This window comes from Siphateles boraxobius, unplaced genomic scaffold (assembly GCF_051911475.1).
Source record: "Siphateles boraxobius isolate OS27281-9 unplaced genomic scaffold, OSU_SipBor_1 13, whole genome shotgun sequence".
Classification (NCBI taxonomy): Eukaryota; Metazoa; Chordata; class Actinopteri; order Cypriniformes; family Leuciscidae; genus Siphateles; species Siphateles boraxobius.
This window is the reverse complement of record NW_027508733.1, coordinates 17,487,551-17,503,044: the sequence shown is the minus strand read 5'-3', so window position 1 is coordinate 17,503,044 and position 15,494 is coordinate 17,487,551. Positions and strand designations below refer to the sequence as shown.

At 42.8% G+C, this 15,494-nt stretch overlaps 1 protein-coding gene across 1 annotated transcript in view; it reads left to right on the top strand.

Moving 5' to 3' along the window:
- Positions 1-1,082: 1,082 nt before the first annotated feature.
- aox5 (aldehyde oxidase 5) overlaps positions 1,083-15,494 on the top strand; it is a 67,231-nt gene continuing 52,819 nt past the window's right edge. The window contains exons 1-17 of the mRNA XM_077226205.1: positions 1,083-1,203; positions 2,007-2,064; positions 2,187-2,283; positions 2,494-2,602; positions 2,708-2,834; positions 2,925-2,986; positions 3,123-3,203; positions 3,380-3,460; positions 3,550-3,691; positions 3,880-3,972; positions 4,075-4,226; positions 4,312-4,405; positions 4,573-4,682; positions 4,877-5,061; positions 5,239-5,401; positions 5,487-5,576; positions 5,664-5,833. Of these exons, the coding sequence (XP_077082320.1) occupies positions 1,090-1,203; positions 2,007-2,064; positions 2,187-2,283; positions 2,494-2,602; positions 2,708-2,834; positions 2,925-2,986; positions 3,123-3,203; positions 3,380-3,460; positions 3,550-3,691; positions 3,880-3,972; positions 4,075-4,226; positions 4,312-4,405; positions 4,573-4,682; positions 4,877-5,061; positions 5,239-5,401; positions 5,487-5,576; positions 5,664-5,833 (1,928 nt within the window). The 5' untranslated portion in view covers positions 1,083-1,089. The remainder of the gene's footprint in view (positions 1,204-2,006; positions 2,065-2,186; positions 2,284-2,493; positions 2,603-2,707; positions 2,835-2,924; positions 2,987-3,122; positions 3,204-3,379; positions 3,461-3,549; positions 3,692-3,879; positions 3,973-4,074; positions 4,227-4,311; positions 4,406-4,572; positions 4,683-4,876; positions 5,062-5,238; positions 5,402-5,486; positions 5,577-5,663; positions 5,834-15,494) is intronic.

The window sequence follows — 15,494 nt, the reverse complement described above, 5'->3', positions numbered from 1 at the left end:
ACACACACACCCAGAGCAGTGGGCTGCCATTCACTGCGGCACCCAGGGAGCGATTGGGGTTAGGTGCCTTGCTCAAGGGTACCTCGGTTCTTTCCTTCAAATATTGAGAATAAAACCCACAACTTTCGAGTTACAAGTCTGACTCTCTGACAATAAGGCCTAATAGATCAGCCAAAATCTGCATCTGCTTTGAGGCCAGATCATCTCAGACCAACTAGGCCTACATTGTTATTGACAACAAAGATTGGTGAGAACAATCATACTATATACCAACAAGAAACATTTAACAGGCCTTAGCCAAAACACACATATATTTAACCCCTTTATTTCCTCTCTCCTCTCAGGTGCTTCTCTGCTCTAGGCAGAACTGGTGGCAAACAGGTGGTCTCCCTCAAAAGGAACGGCTGTATGTACAATGGCATCGTACAACATGAGTTCATTCATGCCCTGGGCTTCTACCACGAGCAAACCAGGAGCGATCGTGACCAGTATGTCAAGATCAACTTTGAAAACATCTCTCCTGATATGGCCTACAACTTTGAGAAACAGAAGACCAACAACCAAAACACTCCATATGACTATGGCTCCATCATGCACTATGGTAGAACTGCCTTCGCCACTCAGCCCTGGCTGGAAACCATCACTCCCATTCTTGATGAGACTGTGGAAATCCGACAGAGGTATAGGGACTGTCCAACATCGACCTCTTGAGGATCAATAGTTTTACTGAAGATGAGGCTGATACACATTACTTAAAACAGTTCATGTGTCTGATAGTGTGATGTGGTGATGGTCTTTACTTTCTAGTGGCGTCGTATTTCTGAAATGTGTGAAGGAAACGTTTAATTAAACATTTAAAAAATGTGAACCTTTTTTTGAACTCCTTGACTCTAATAGTTTTTTTTTTCTCTTATAATGTTTCTTCTTTTTAAACGAATAAAAGAATTTCCAAAGCAATAAATAATTATGTAAAAAAAGAGGAAAACCCACTGCATGCACATCTTCTTCACGCATTCCTGAATTTAACCATGAAAGGCAGGGCAAAGCCTTTAACATGTGATGTCAGCCAGTCAGTTGCTCATTCATCTGATGGTCAGCAAACCAGGAGCATCTCCGGTGACAGAGCACTGTGATCCTTCTCAACTCATCATGTCATCTGTATTTGTGAACAGCGAGCTTGTCTTCTACGTTAATGGCAAGAAGGTATGATTCAATTACAGATACTGATTTTTAATGTTTGATTTGAAAATGTAAGGTACAGGCATTTAACTTGTTGGAGGCAAAATGTGGTGGTCTTTTAATTTTCTTAATAGTTTTTGCCTCATAATATTGTTAAAATGTAATATATGGCTTGTATATTGTGTTAGTTCATAAATAAAAGTGTTTTAAGTGTTTTGCAAGTTGTCACTATCACAAAAGAAGGAAAGATGTGATTCTGCTGGTATTATTAGTACTTCTACTGTGATGAATATTAACATTTTTATGTTTAGTCTTCTCATATTCAAAGTACATAATCAAACTTGAACATATAACCAGCAAAAAATGGCGTGACTAAACGTGCATGTCTAAATCGTGGCACATGACAGTCAGCCAGCAGCCCAAAAAGAAATCTTTATTCCTCTTTTGTATGATACCATGAAAATGATTTTCTACGCTACACACAGTCAGTCCATCATGTGTTTGCCCTTCTCACAAGTCAAGTCACCTTCATTTATATAGAGCTTTTAACAATACGGATTGTAACACACATACACTTATTTAACTATAACTATGATTGTTGTTCATCTATTGTAATGTTTCCAGTTTCCACCTTTCTCTCAGAATTCAACGCAAAACAAGTAACAAAATTGGTGGTGATATTAATTCATTGGAGTGTGTGATAGTCTCAGAAATCCAATTCTGTCACATGACATTGCACACACCAAACTTTGTATGGCTTATAGTTATCAATTGAAGGTATTTGAGCAATGGCAGTCATTACATGTTTTTAATATTTTTATGTAAAGGTAGTAGAGAAGAATGCTGATCCAGAAGAGATGTTATTGGCTTACCTACGACGGAAAGGTATGGTAATTGCCATATGACAAACAAACTCCAAATAATGGTGTATACTTAGCCAAGGATATCTATTAAAGATTTTATACTCATCAAGGTTGCATTTGCTTGTATGATGTTTTTGTGTCCAGTGGGTCTGACGGGCACAAAGTATGGCTGTGGTGGAGGGGGATGTGGAGCCTGTACTGTGATGCTGTCCAGATATGACTCTATCCAGGACACTGTGCTGTATCTTTTACTCATATATGAAAACTAGCAGTATAAAACCTTTATGTGAAACAAACAAACAAATGAAAGGAATGTTTGTTAGCAGCTTTTGACTAAATCAATGTTTCAGTTAGCAAGAACTTACAACTTGATTTACACCATAAAGTTTTTTTTTATAAATGAAAAATTTAATAAATTTGATAGTTTCATAATCCTTAATCCGTTCTTCAGACACTGGTCTGTAAACGCGTGCCTGCAGCCGATTTGTGCTCTGCACGGTGCGGCGGTGGTGACCGTCGAGGGCATTGGAAGCACTAAGACTAAACTACATCCTGTTCAGGTACCTGATTCTACCTAAGGGACAAACTACATATCAGCTTTTAACGTAGGTTCTTTGAATAGGTTGTCCAGAACAAACCATTTAGACATTGGGGTTTTTGTTCAGGAGCGTATAGCAAAGGCTCATGGGTCTCAGTGTGGGTTCTGTACTCCTGGGATGGTGATGTCCATGTACACATTACTTAGAAACAACCCACATCCCAACATGGAGGACATTCGAGAGACACTGGGAGGTAAAAAAAAAGAAAAAATGTATAGCCTACTCACAATTTTGAAAACTAAGAATTTAAATACATTTAACATTGCGTTTTCTCTCTTCTAAGGGAACCTGTGTCGTTGCACTGGATATCGACCGATAATTGATGGATTCAAAACATTCTGTGATGTAATGGCTTTGAACTTTTAATACAACATAAAAATTCCAACAAAGTGACAATCAGTACATGTAACAATTTGTAAAACTTTTGACTTTGACGGAAGGAAACTAATATGTGCTCATAATGTGATCCATATGTTTCCAGACTCCAATATGTTGCCAAAATGGTGACGGAAATGGAAAATGTTGCATGGAAAGCAGCAATTCCCACAACAATGAATCTGATGTAAGACAATATGAGAAACAGAAATTCTTACAATTGCATATACAAATTGCAATTTTTATTAACAGACTAATAACAGACTTTTTATTAGTGGAACAGCACAACAGAACACCCTTAACTTTTTAGCAGAGTAGTACACAAAATTACAGTAACTCTTCTACTACTGGTATTTTTGGTAGATATCTGGAAATCTTTTCAATATGGATGATGTCTTACCCCTGGACCCAACTCAGGATCTGATCTTTCCCCCAGAGTTACTGGTAAGCAAACCGTTGTGTTCTTGTGGTAGCTAATAAGAACATGTATATTTCAGGCCACTAATTTTTGTTATATCCATTCTTTCTATCAGATTATGGGAAAGAAAAAAGCGGAACAACTTAGTTTTCAGGGCGAAAAGGTTAGGTGGATTTCCCCAGCAGATCTGAAAGATTTAATTAGATTGAAAACTGAATACCCCAACGCACTTCTGTTGGTTGGGAACACAACCATAGGTTGGTTTCAAGAGGAAGTTTATCTATCTATCTATCTATCTATCTATCTATCTATCTATCTATCTATCTATCTATCTATCTATCTATCTATCTATCTATCTATCCATCCATCCATCCATCCATCCATCCATCCATCCATCCATCCATCCATCCATCCATCCATCCATCCGATTTCTGTTCTCTCACAGGGCCGAAGATGAATCTGAAGGGAACCGTCAATCCTTTGGTGATCTATGGTGGAAGCATTCCAGAACTTCGTGCTATCAAATGGCAAAACAATAGTAAATTACATTCAAACAAAGTATTGCCATTACATATGGTTATTTAGTGAATATTAAAGCCCAAAGAAAATTCAACAACACTTTTTTATTTATTTAACTTAGACATAACTGTAGGGGCAGGATGCAGTTTGTCTGTTTTGAAGGACGTCCTCCTGCGTGGAATTGAGGAACTCGGCCCAGAAAGGAGCAGGGTTTACCAGGCCCTTGTTCAGACTCTAAAGTGCTTGGCCGGCCAACAAATACGCAACATGGCTGTGAGTTACAAAAACAAATCACCATGAGGAATTAATAAGAACAGTTGTCTACATGTTACAGTTTTGTTTATGTTGGATTTTCAAGACCATCGGTGGGAATATCCTGAGCGCCAACCCCAAATATGACCTGAGCAGCATTCTCGCAGCAGCGGAGTGTACGCTACACATTGTTTCCAAAGGTAATGTCAGTGTATTTGGACTTTATTTGTAAATGTGTCATTTACATAGTTTTCTATAACTGGCTTTATGTATTATTTCTCAGTTGCCAATAAATTAAACATTGAATGTAACTATGTTTTTTTATTTATAAGAATTAATTTTTTTGATCCTTTGTTCTTAAATATAGATGGTACTCGAGAGATTTGTCTAAGTGAGGAGTTTTTCACAGACTTTGGTAAAACAGCTCTACGACCAGATGAGGTTCTGCTGGCTATTGATATTTCCCACTCGACACCGGTATATACTTCAAACTGGAGGAAGCTAAGCCTACTGACTATTACAAAACTATGTCAAGTTTCAACAAATAGATTTGGCCCTTAAAGACTTTTAGTCTTTGCTTTTGCATTTATTCTCATTTTTTAAAACCACAAATATGCTACGAATTCACTTGCCATTTTGAAAAGCTAAATACTAATCCTCGTGTTTTTCAGTGGGAGTTTGTTTCAACATTTCGCCAGGCACAGCGCAGAGAGTTCGCCTTCTCCATAGTGAATGCTGGCATGAGGGTATCGTTCAGTCATGACTCAAATGTGGTGGAGCATCTGGGTATTTTTTATGGAGGTGTAGGGCCCACTCTAGTAAAAGCCAGACATACCTGTAAAGAGCTGATTGGAAGGTACAGCTATCGCAAGGCCTACATAATTTATAACCGTAAATCTTGTATATGTAAGAACAGACTATCTACTGTATTGACAAATACTTTGGCTGAAAAGAAAAGCCAACATCGCGAAATCTGACATCTAAGCTGCATTGTATTCATTCCAGTCAATTAACATTGTTCTTTGTTTGGCAGAAAATGGGATGAGAAACTTCTGGTAGAGGGAACACAGCTCTTAGAGGAAGAAATTTCTGTGCCACCTAGTGTCCATGGTGGACGGGAGGAGTATCGCAAGGCTCTAGTACTCAGCTTCTTTTTCAAGTTTTACATGCAAGTGCTCCTGGAACTCCAACAAAGGGTATGATGATGCTAATTTTAAAAGAGATTTAAGAGTTTAAAAGAGGGACAATTTACTTAATTCATGTTTATTTTTTTCCCTAAAGGAGGTTTCTGTGACTGATTTACCATTAGAGTATCTCAGTGCTCTAAAACCCTTCAAAAATGAGGTACCACAAGGATACCACTCTTTTCAGGTGAGCAAACCCGAGTCAAGTTTAAGTTGTCATATCAAGTCTGTCTGATAACATAAACCTTTTCATTACATTACAATTAAATTACAGCTTGTACCAGAGACTCAGTCTTCTAGTGACCCAGTGGGACGCCCCAATGTTCACCAGGCCGCCCTTCAACAGGCTACAGGAGAAGCTGTGTATTATGATGACATCCCATCTGTTAAAGGAGAACTTTTCGCTTCCATGGTAACCAGCACCAGGGCTCATGCAAAGATCATGTAAGTGGAAGGAAATTCATTTATGAAATAATACATTTAAAAACAAAATTTCGATCAGTTAAATGAATTTTAATTTTTCTGACACAATCACACATTTCAGAAATTGAACACCACCACAAGACAAAATATCACCTAGTAAATAGCTTTATTTTCCCTCATAAGACCAAACATTTTGACAATTTAAAACCATCAAAAGACAAAGACCATCACCTCATTATTCATCTGTGTATGGATAAATCATATTAAATGATCAAACAACACATCCATATAGCTTCTTGATCCTCAGGATGTCGATGTTAGACATATCCTGCCTCTGTCCGATTTCCACCGTCGCATAAGGAATGGGAGTGATGGTTTCCTTCCCGGTCTGGTTAGTGAAGGCCGTTCTTCCATAATGCATGATGGAGCTGTAGTCATATGTGGTGTTTTGATTGTTAGTGTTCTGTATTTGGAAGTTGGAGGCCTTATCGGTAGGGATGTACTCCCAGTTGATTCGGACATACTTATCACGATCGCTTCTGGTTTGCTCGTGGTAGAAGCCCAGGGCATGATTGAGCTCATGTTGTACGATGCCATGATACACACAACCAGTTCTTTTGAGGGAGACCACCTATTTGCCACCAATTCTACCAAGATAAGAGTAGCACCTGAGAGAAAAAGAGAATTTTATATGATCAATCTGTGTTAAAAATCTTACTCATTGTAAAAGAGTTTCTGCTAAGGCCAGTTAAATGTTTTTCATTTGTATTGTTTGAGTATCCTCACCCATCTTTGCTCTCAATACTGATATAGTCGGTCTGAGATGATCTGGGCACAAAGCGGATGCAGGTTTTATTGTGAAAGGTGGACATGGCGTTCTGAATAACTGAGATGTCACTAGAGGCTGCAAAGAAAAAGTACCACAGGTTTTAAAATATGATTTACAAACATACATATGCTAAATGAATGAAGATGATTCACTTACAGTATTCACTGCTCACTATGTAAGGGACCTCCACTAGTTTGCTAGAGTTTTTCTTCCAGAAACAGTTGTTATTGTAGCAGTAGAGAGCATTTTTGGTTTTGGGAAACACCAGATCTCCTTCAATCAGGTGTTCAGATGATGCTGTATTCAAATATATATATATATTTTTTTTTTTAATGAAATTTCTCAGAATGTGTAAATTCAACCACATTTTAGATATATTCCCCTATTTTATGAAAACCATTGTTGGCTTAAAAGGAATCTATAAGATGCCTGACCATTGTTGGACTCCAAAATATTTGTTGTGATGTCCACATTTCCAGGTATGGGTGAGAACCCATTGTGATGGTCAGGCTTCTGTTTATAAAAAAAAAAAGAAAAAGAAAAGTTAAATATTACCCTTGTTAGGAAAGTTAATCATCTGAGTGCATTGAGAGACTAGAAAAAGTCTTACCCTGACAGGAGACATCTGGGAGAGGCCAAAGAGAATCAGCAAAATAGAGAGGGTCCATGTTGTCTCAGTGTAGAGGTGTTTAGGATGCTCCTGGACTGAAATTTGGTGTCTGCAAGCTGTTGAACCTAAACTTTATATTTACCTGTGTAGGTGGGTCAACCAGGGGTTGAGCCTTAGTGTCTAAAGGGAGGTAACTAACTAATCTGTTTATCCAAAACCATGCACAACCAGATAATTTACAGATTGTTTTGCTAATCCACTGAAATAAACAAATGCAATTATTGGATTGTATTAAGAGCACCAACACTCTATTATACAGGGAGTGTCCCAAACACTTAAAATTATTTCTTAAGACAGATCTACAACAAAATAATTTGTGTCAATGTAGCGAACGGGACCTACGTCCGCTTAGTAGGGGTAAATCACTCTTCCCTGAATGGCTGGAAATCAGAGGATCTAAGTCCCTAACCCCCAGGCCTATTAATCTCGTGGCTACTCTGCCTGCTCAGTAAAGCACAATAGCTTAGGCTTTAGGATTTGGACATGTCACGGTGGAGACCTAAAGTGCAGAATATCAGTAGCCTAACTGTCAGTGTGTGACGTAACTGGTATTCCCCCTACCTACTATACTTTACAGACAGAGGATGAGACGCCCCTACTTCAGGGAATATGGAAAAACTTCACAGTAAAAGCAATAGTATAAAAGTTGAGAAATTAGTGATTATTTATTATACTAAGTAACAGTATTCTAATACTGAGTAAAATAGTTACAAAGAGAAAAAAATAAAAATAAAAATAAATATTTTTATAAATCAAATGTAAACCGTATAGTAATGGTTTCACTATCAACCTGTAACCATCATAAAATGTTAAACCCCTCTATTAACAACCACTTCACCAGAGTGGCTCAACAACACTTTGAAAGTTTTACTTAACAAACATCAGCATGTAGGCAATCTAAATACACTGCAGATAAACCTCATATGCACATAACAGCAGTATTGTGAATGTAATTCACACAACAGTAATTTTCAGGACAATGGTAAACTCAGAAACAGTTTCGTACCATACACTTAATAACACTCCATGACCAACCTCAGTTCAATGTTCCTTTTGGTTCGGATTGTCCACGTTACGTATGTGCTGACCGTACACCAATTAATAGAACACGTCCATCACGAGGGCGGTGCTATCGCGTGAGAATGGTGGAGTCATGTGTGGCAGGGTAGCCAATACTCATCAACCTCACCGTGTAACAATGGCGTGAGCGATGGAGGGAGAGGGAGAGAGCAGGAGAGACAAGTCACATAGCAGCTACACGTCCCGGGCTGTAGCAGTGAACTGGCTGGTTGTCTTCCTTCCCTTGCGAGACCAGCTTCCAACGTTGGCGACGAGCTAGAATATCTAAATAATCAACACTTTGCACTACCTAGCGAGAACGTTTGCCTCGCACTATACGAACTATACTTGTTGATGATGTGACGACGGATGAATCTTCAGTACAGATGGCGTGGAGTCTTCCTCTCTTACACACGCCACTCAAACCGTAACTGTTCCGTAGCTCAGATCAAAACATGTAGCACACGCAATAACTAAGAGTTAAACTGTTATTTACTGAATTATCATACCGAAATCTCCGTCAGCATGGGACTTCTTCGGACGCCGCCATCCTCTCTCTTGTTTCACTTTCTTTTTGTCCCGCCCTCTCCTCTCATTGACCCGTGCACCCGCCTGCAAGTCATTGATTGGCCAAGTCTATATCCAAGTTCCTGTGTGCGATTGGTTGAGAATATTCTGGGGAATTTCTTCATGTTATCGTAGGGGCTACATGTCAAAAAATATGTGCACATTCTGTGTGTACACCTACATTCCCCCCTTCCAAACCCTGCCACATCATAGACTTCACTGTTTGAGTCCCTTGCTAAACCACAGTGCATGTTTTTTTATACAATGTAACAATACATCCAGAACAGAAGTACACATGCTTTCATCTCTTTTAGACTTTTGTTAGTGTAAAACAAAATCACAAAACAAAACATAACAAAAGAAAAGAAGCTCACTTCAGAACATACCCCTCCCGATATCTAACAGGTAACTGCCCCCTAGTGTTCCTTTGTGGGCGTCTCACTATTACAGACTCATTATCTGACTCTGAGTTATCTGCATCCTCAACTAAACTCCCCCTAACAGACCCCTCCCCAGAGCTAATATCAGAGGCTCCCCCACTTTCATGACCGGATACCTCCCCCCGGCTACCACCCAAGACTGCCTCTGGCTCAACATCCCGCAGCTCCCCTTGACTAGCCCCCATACTCTCGCCAGGTGTTGGTGCATTGTGAAGGGTACGAGGAATGCAAACTAACCCTACAGAGTCAGTGTCTGAACCAGATGCAGCTCTCTTGTGCCTGGGAGCAACTGCTTCCTTACTAGGTGTCTGAAAGGTGCAATGCTTCATCTGATTTCGGTGCACTACTTTTGACGGCCCCCCAGTTTCAGGCCTGACTGTGAAGACAGGTAAGTCGGGGTGATTCTGCTTGACAACTAAATATGGCTCTGGCTCCCACTTGTCTTGGATCTTGTTCCTTCCCCTTGGTCGATGATTCCTTAGCAGTACTCGATCCCCCGATCTGACAAGTGCAGCACGTGACCTTCGATCGTAGAGCCGTTTGCGTCGCCGAGACGCATCCTGAGCGGCGTCCCCAGCCGCCTCTGCTGCCACTTTCAGCCTCTCGTGGTGGTCGAGGACCCAATCATCGAGGTTGTCAATGTCACTGGGCTCCAAGTCTCTTCCCCCCAGAATGTCCTGAGGCAGTCGTGCATCTCGCCCGAAGAGGAGATAAAACGGGGAGTATCCCGTTGAGGAGTGAACATGACTGTTATAAGCCATTACAAGCTCAGGAAGATACTCCTTCCAATTTCGTTTCCTCTCTGGCGTCAAAGTTCGGAGCATATCATGCATCGTTCTATTAAATCGCTCGCATTGAGCGTTGCCCTGGGGGTGATATGGGCTTGTACGACTCTTGGAGATGCCATAGATACGACAGAGTTCTTTGATGACACTGGCTTCAAAGCTGCGGCCCTGGTCTGAGTGAAGCCTAGAGGGGCAGCCATAATACACAAACCAGTGTTTGACGATGGCCCTGGCTGTGGTTTTAGCAGACTGGTCTTTCGTGGGTACAGCCATTGTAAACCGTGTGAACATGTCAGTCATAACTAACACATTCTCATAGCCACCCACAGACTCCTCTAATCGGGTGTAATCCATGGCCAGTACCTCCAGAGGTGTGGTCACATTAGTGCATGTCAATGGGGCTCGGATAGCTGGAAATAGGTCTTTGGCAAGTGCACAGCGCTTACACTGCTTCACCCACTCATGTACGTCTCTGCTCATTGAGGGCCAGTAAAAACTGCGTGTCATACGTGCAAGTGTACCCTTCTGACTAAAATGACCCCCATGCTCATGTTCCATACTGAACACATGTTTCCGCAGAGCCTCTGGTAATACCAACTGGTGTACTTCCTCACCATCTCTGGGATCACAAATGCTACGAAATAGGACACCATGACGGATGCTTAGTCGATCCCGTTGTGATGCCAGTTTTTTTTTCTCTGGAGCCATTTCCCGTAACTGGTTCTTATTGGGCCATGCATTACATTTCGTTGCCCTTGCTATAGGGCCCACGACAGGATCCTCTGCCTGAAGTTGCTGAAGATCCTCCCAGCTATATCCAGTAACCTTCGCCGTAACAGCGGCTTGTGAAGCCACCTGCACACTAGGCTTTCTTGCAGTCTTCTGTCCAGGCCATAGAGAGGCACGCACTTCCTCAGCCTGAATTACCAGAAAGTCTTTATCAGTGTCGCTGACCTCAGACTCCTGTGCTCGAGGGAGCCGAGACAGCACGTCCGCATTTGTGTTCTCCCTCCCCGGCTTATAATGCACTTCAAAATCATATTCCGCTAACTGGGCGACCCACCTCTGCTCCACCGCCCCGAGGTTAGCTGTTTCGAGATAGCGCAGAGGATTATGATCGGTCACCACCACAAATCTAGAGTACATTAAGAAATCCCGGAATTTTTCTGTTATTCCCCATTTAAGGGCTAGTAACTCGAGCTTAAATGCACTATAGTTTTTGTCATTCCGCTCAGAACCCCGGAGGCCTCGACTAGCAAAGGCTACCACGCGCTCCACCCCCTCTTGCCGCTGGCTGAGCACTGCCCCCAACCCAAGAAGGCTCCCATCGGTGGTAAGGGTGAAAGGAAGTGAAAAGTCAGGGTACGCAAGTACCGGAGATGACATAAGGTGCTCCCTTAGCTTATCAAAGGCCTCTTGACATTCTCTACCCCACACAAAGGGAACAGACTGGGCTCCACTCTCTTTCTTGCCCTTTCCCATTAGAGAATGTAACGGCTTTGCTAACTGGGCGAAGTTCGGGACGAAACGCCTGTAATATGACATAAACCCCACCACTTGCCGCACATCTTTTGTACTCCTGGGCACCGGCCAGTCACGGAGTGCTTTGACCTTTTCCATGTCCACGTGGACACCCTCCGCAGAAACAATATGGCCCAAGAATTTGACTTCTGACTTTAGCAGGAAACACTTGCTCGGTTTAAGCTTAAGTCCATGTTCCTTCAGACGAGTGAATACTACGTCCAGTTTCTCACAGTGGCTATCAAAATCGCTGGAAAAGACCAGTACATCGTCCAGGTATATCAGTAACACGTCAAAAGCCAGATCGCCTAGGACTACCTCCATTAGCCTCTGAAATGAGGCAGGGGCATTGCAAAGACCAAACGGCATTCTCGTCCACTGGTATAGGCCAAACGGGGTGGTAACAGCCGTTTTCTCCTGATCGTCTTCATGGACAGCCACCTGAAAATAGCCTGCTGTCAAATCTAGCGATGAGAAGAGCTTAGCCTTTCCAAGGGCATCCAAGGACTCCTCAACCCTCGGGAGCGGGTAGGCGTCCTTCAACGTGACACTGTTCAGCTTACGGTAATCGCAACAGAACCGTACAGATTGGTCTGGCTTAATGACAATTACTGCAGGGGAGGCCCACGGGCTGGAGCTTTCTTTGAGTACCCCCTGTGCGACCAAGTCCTGCACGTGTTTCTTAAACTCTTGAAATATGTGTGGAGGTATACGGCGGTGCCTTTGCTTAATCGGCCTTGCATCTCCAGTCTGAATACGGTGAGTCACCGTGGTGGTGTACCCAAAATCGCTTTTATGCTCTGAGAACACATCCCGGTGTTTCTTGAGAAGATTGTCCAGCTTTTGCACCTGAGGTGGCGTCAGACCCTCGAGATTTGCGTGTACCGGAACAGACAGTGGTCCATCTGCCTCTACTGACTCGACCTCTCCACGGCTGACCTTCCTCACGTACACTTCTCCATTCACCTCCTCCACGGACACTACTTCCCTTGGTACGATCACATCGGGTTTACTCAACTCTGCCACTCTGCATCTTGGGAACAATGTGATGGTCTTCTCACTTGAGTTGAGTATGCGCACTGGGACCTTCCCCTCAGTAGTCTGGGCCAGAACATTTGCCACCAGTAGACCACGAGGGAGACTGGCACTGGCAGACGCCTCCACCAGCACTTTGCATGTTGCTCTGGGTGGTATCCTACAGCGACCTACGATCACCTTTTCACTGAACGGGGGAATGGTGACAGCCTGCTTTCCTGCGACTTTTACGAACCCTATCCGTCCATTTGGGCCCACACACCGTTCCTCCTCTTCCATGGTGGCCAGTATACGGCGTAGGCTGGCATGGCCTGGCTGTGGAGTACCTCGGTCCAGCTTCTTAACACCCTTGAAATCCGTCAGGAAGCCCTTGAGCTCTCCGATTACGTTCATTCCCAGAATGCCGGGGGGTTTTCCCCTTTCCTTCTTGCCGCTGCAACTGTCCTTCAGCACAAAAACACACCGACCCTTCAACAGCCTGCCCATACACTCAATATCCGCCTCCAGACACCCGACCACTGGAATTTCAAGGCCATTAGCTGCTGTTAGACGAACCCATTTAGCTGGTGACAGACAGCACTCGGTCCCCTGGAAATGTTCCCTGAAATAACTCTCTGGAATGGTAGTGACCTCGGAACCAGTGTCTAAAAGGCAGCTGGTCTTTACACCATCTATCCAAACATCAATTGTGAAGCACTCCCCAAATGCACCACTAGAAGTTGCTGAGTCCCTCTCGCTGGTCTGGGTAACAGCTTTAATGCCAGCTGAAACCAAACCACTAGGGCTTTGTGTGTCATTTTCGGCTTGACTCTCTGTTGTAGCAACGGCTGCCATCCTTGCTCTATGCTCGGCCGGTTTACTCTGCCGACACGTGCGGCTCGTATGACCAGGTTTATTGCAGGAATAGCAAATGAGTCGCCCTTCGTCATCTCTTAGAGGTGGTCTAGCAGGTCTAGTGGCCATTGCAGCCTGCTCCCTTCCATGAACTGCTTTGTAGAGTTCCTCCTGGCGGGCAGCAAGGTTTTGGATAGCTTCGTATAGTGATGTTAGGGTCAGTGGAGAAGAGGCTTCTTCAGCAGCTGCTGCATTAACTGCTCCTCGCACTGGGCCTCTGGCTGCTGTAGGGGCCTCTTCTTCTTCTTCCGACCACGTGATGGCAGCTTGCATCAGGTCAAAGAAGGACAGCGTTGGTTGCGCTTTCTCCTGTCTCTTCGTTTCACGCCGTAAGAAGTCATCTCTTAACCCAAGTACAAATTGTTCTTTCAGCATTTTGTCTGGATCTTGAACTCGCTCCGGGTCTCGCCGTTTCAGCTTATGCAGTTTCTCCTGAAGATCATAAGCGTAGGCACGTATCTTTTCCCCTGGGCCTTGCTTCCTGTCATAAAACTCTCTAAGGCGAGCACCAACAGGGACCTTGTCGCCATATGTTTTCTCCAGAACTTCAAAGACCTTTGTGATATCAGTATTTTCTTCACTTAACAGAAACTTAACTGTCAGTTTTGCCTCACCTTTGAGGTGCTGCCTGAGCAACTCGATTTTATCTTCTTCTGGAACCCTGGCTATCTTGAAACTAGACTTCATGGATGCTATCCACTCCTCAACGCATGGTTCACCTTGGGCTGGGCTACCGGTGAAATCGGAACATTTTCTCTCCCTTGGAATATACAAAGACGCGGAGGTCTTGGCCTGCTGTTCGATTACAGTCTTAGCCATCAACAGAGCCTCCCTCTGATCTTGTCTGGCCTGATCAAGAAGTGCCGCTTGTTCCCCCAGCCTAAGTGTCTGAGCTGTAACTGTTTCCTGGAGATCCTTAAATTGCTTCCTTAACTCTTCCATCTCAGCCATGGAGCATAAACTATAAAGCTACAAAAAGTCGATCCTGTTCGTATGACGCCAATATGTAGCGAACGGGACCTACGTCCGCTTAGTAGGGGTAAATCACTCTTCCCTGAATGGCTGGAAATCAGAGGATCTAAGTCCCTAACCCCCAGGCCTATTAATCTCGTGGCTACTCTGCCTGCTCAGTAAAGCACAATAGCTTAGGCTTTAGGATTTGGACATGTCACGGTGGAGACCTAAAGTGCAGAATATCAGTAGCCTAACTGTCAGTGTGTGACGTAACTGGTATTCCCCCTACCTACTATACTTTACAGACAGAGGATGAGACGCCCCTACTTCAGGGAATATGGAAAAACTTCACAGTAAAAGCAATAGTATAAAAGTTGAGAAATTAGTGATTATTTATTATACTAAGTAACAGTATTCTAATACTGAGTAAAATAGTTACAAAGAGAAAAAAATAAAAATAAAAATAAATATTTTTATAAATCAAATGTAAACCGTATAGTAATGGTTTCACTATCAACCTGTAACCATCATAAAATGTTAAACCCCTCTATTAACAACCACTTCACCAGAGTGGCTCAACAACACTTTGAAAGTTTTACTTAACAAACATCAGCATGTAGGCAATCTAAATACACTGCAGATAAACCTCATATGCACATAACAGCAGTATTGTGAATGTAATTCACACAACAGTAATTTTCAGGACAATGGTAAACTCAGAAACAGTTTCGTACCATACACTTAATAACACTCCATGACCAACCTCAGTTCAATGTTCCTTTTGGTTCGGATTGTCCACGTTACGTATGTGCTGACCGTACACCAATTAATAGAACACGTCCATCACGAGGGCGGTGCTATCGCGTGAGAATGGTGGAGTCATGTGTGGCAGGGTAGCCAATACTCATCAACCTCACCGTGTAACAAT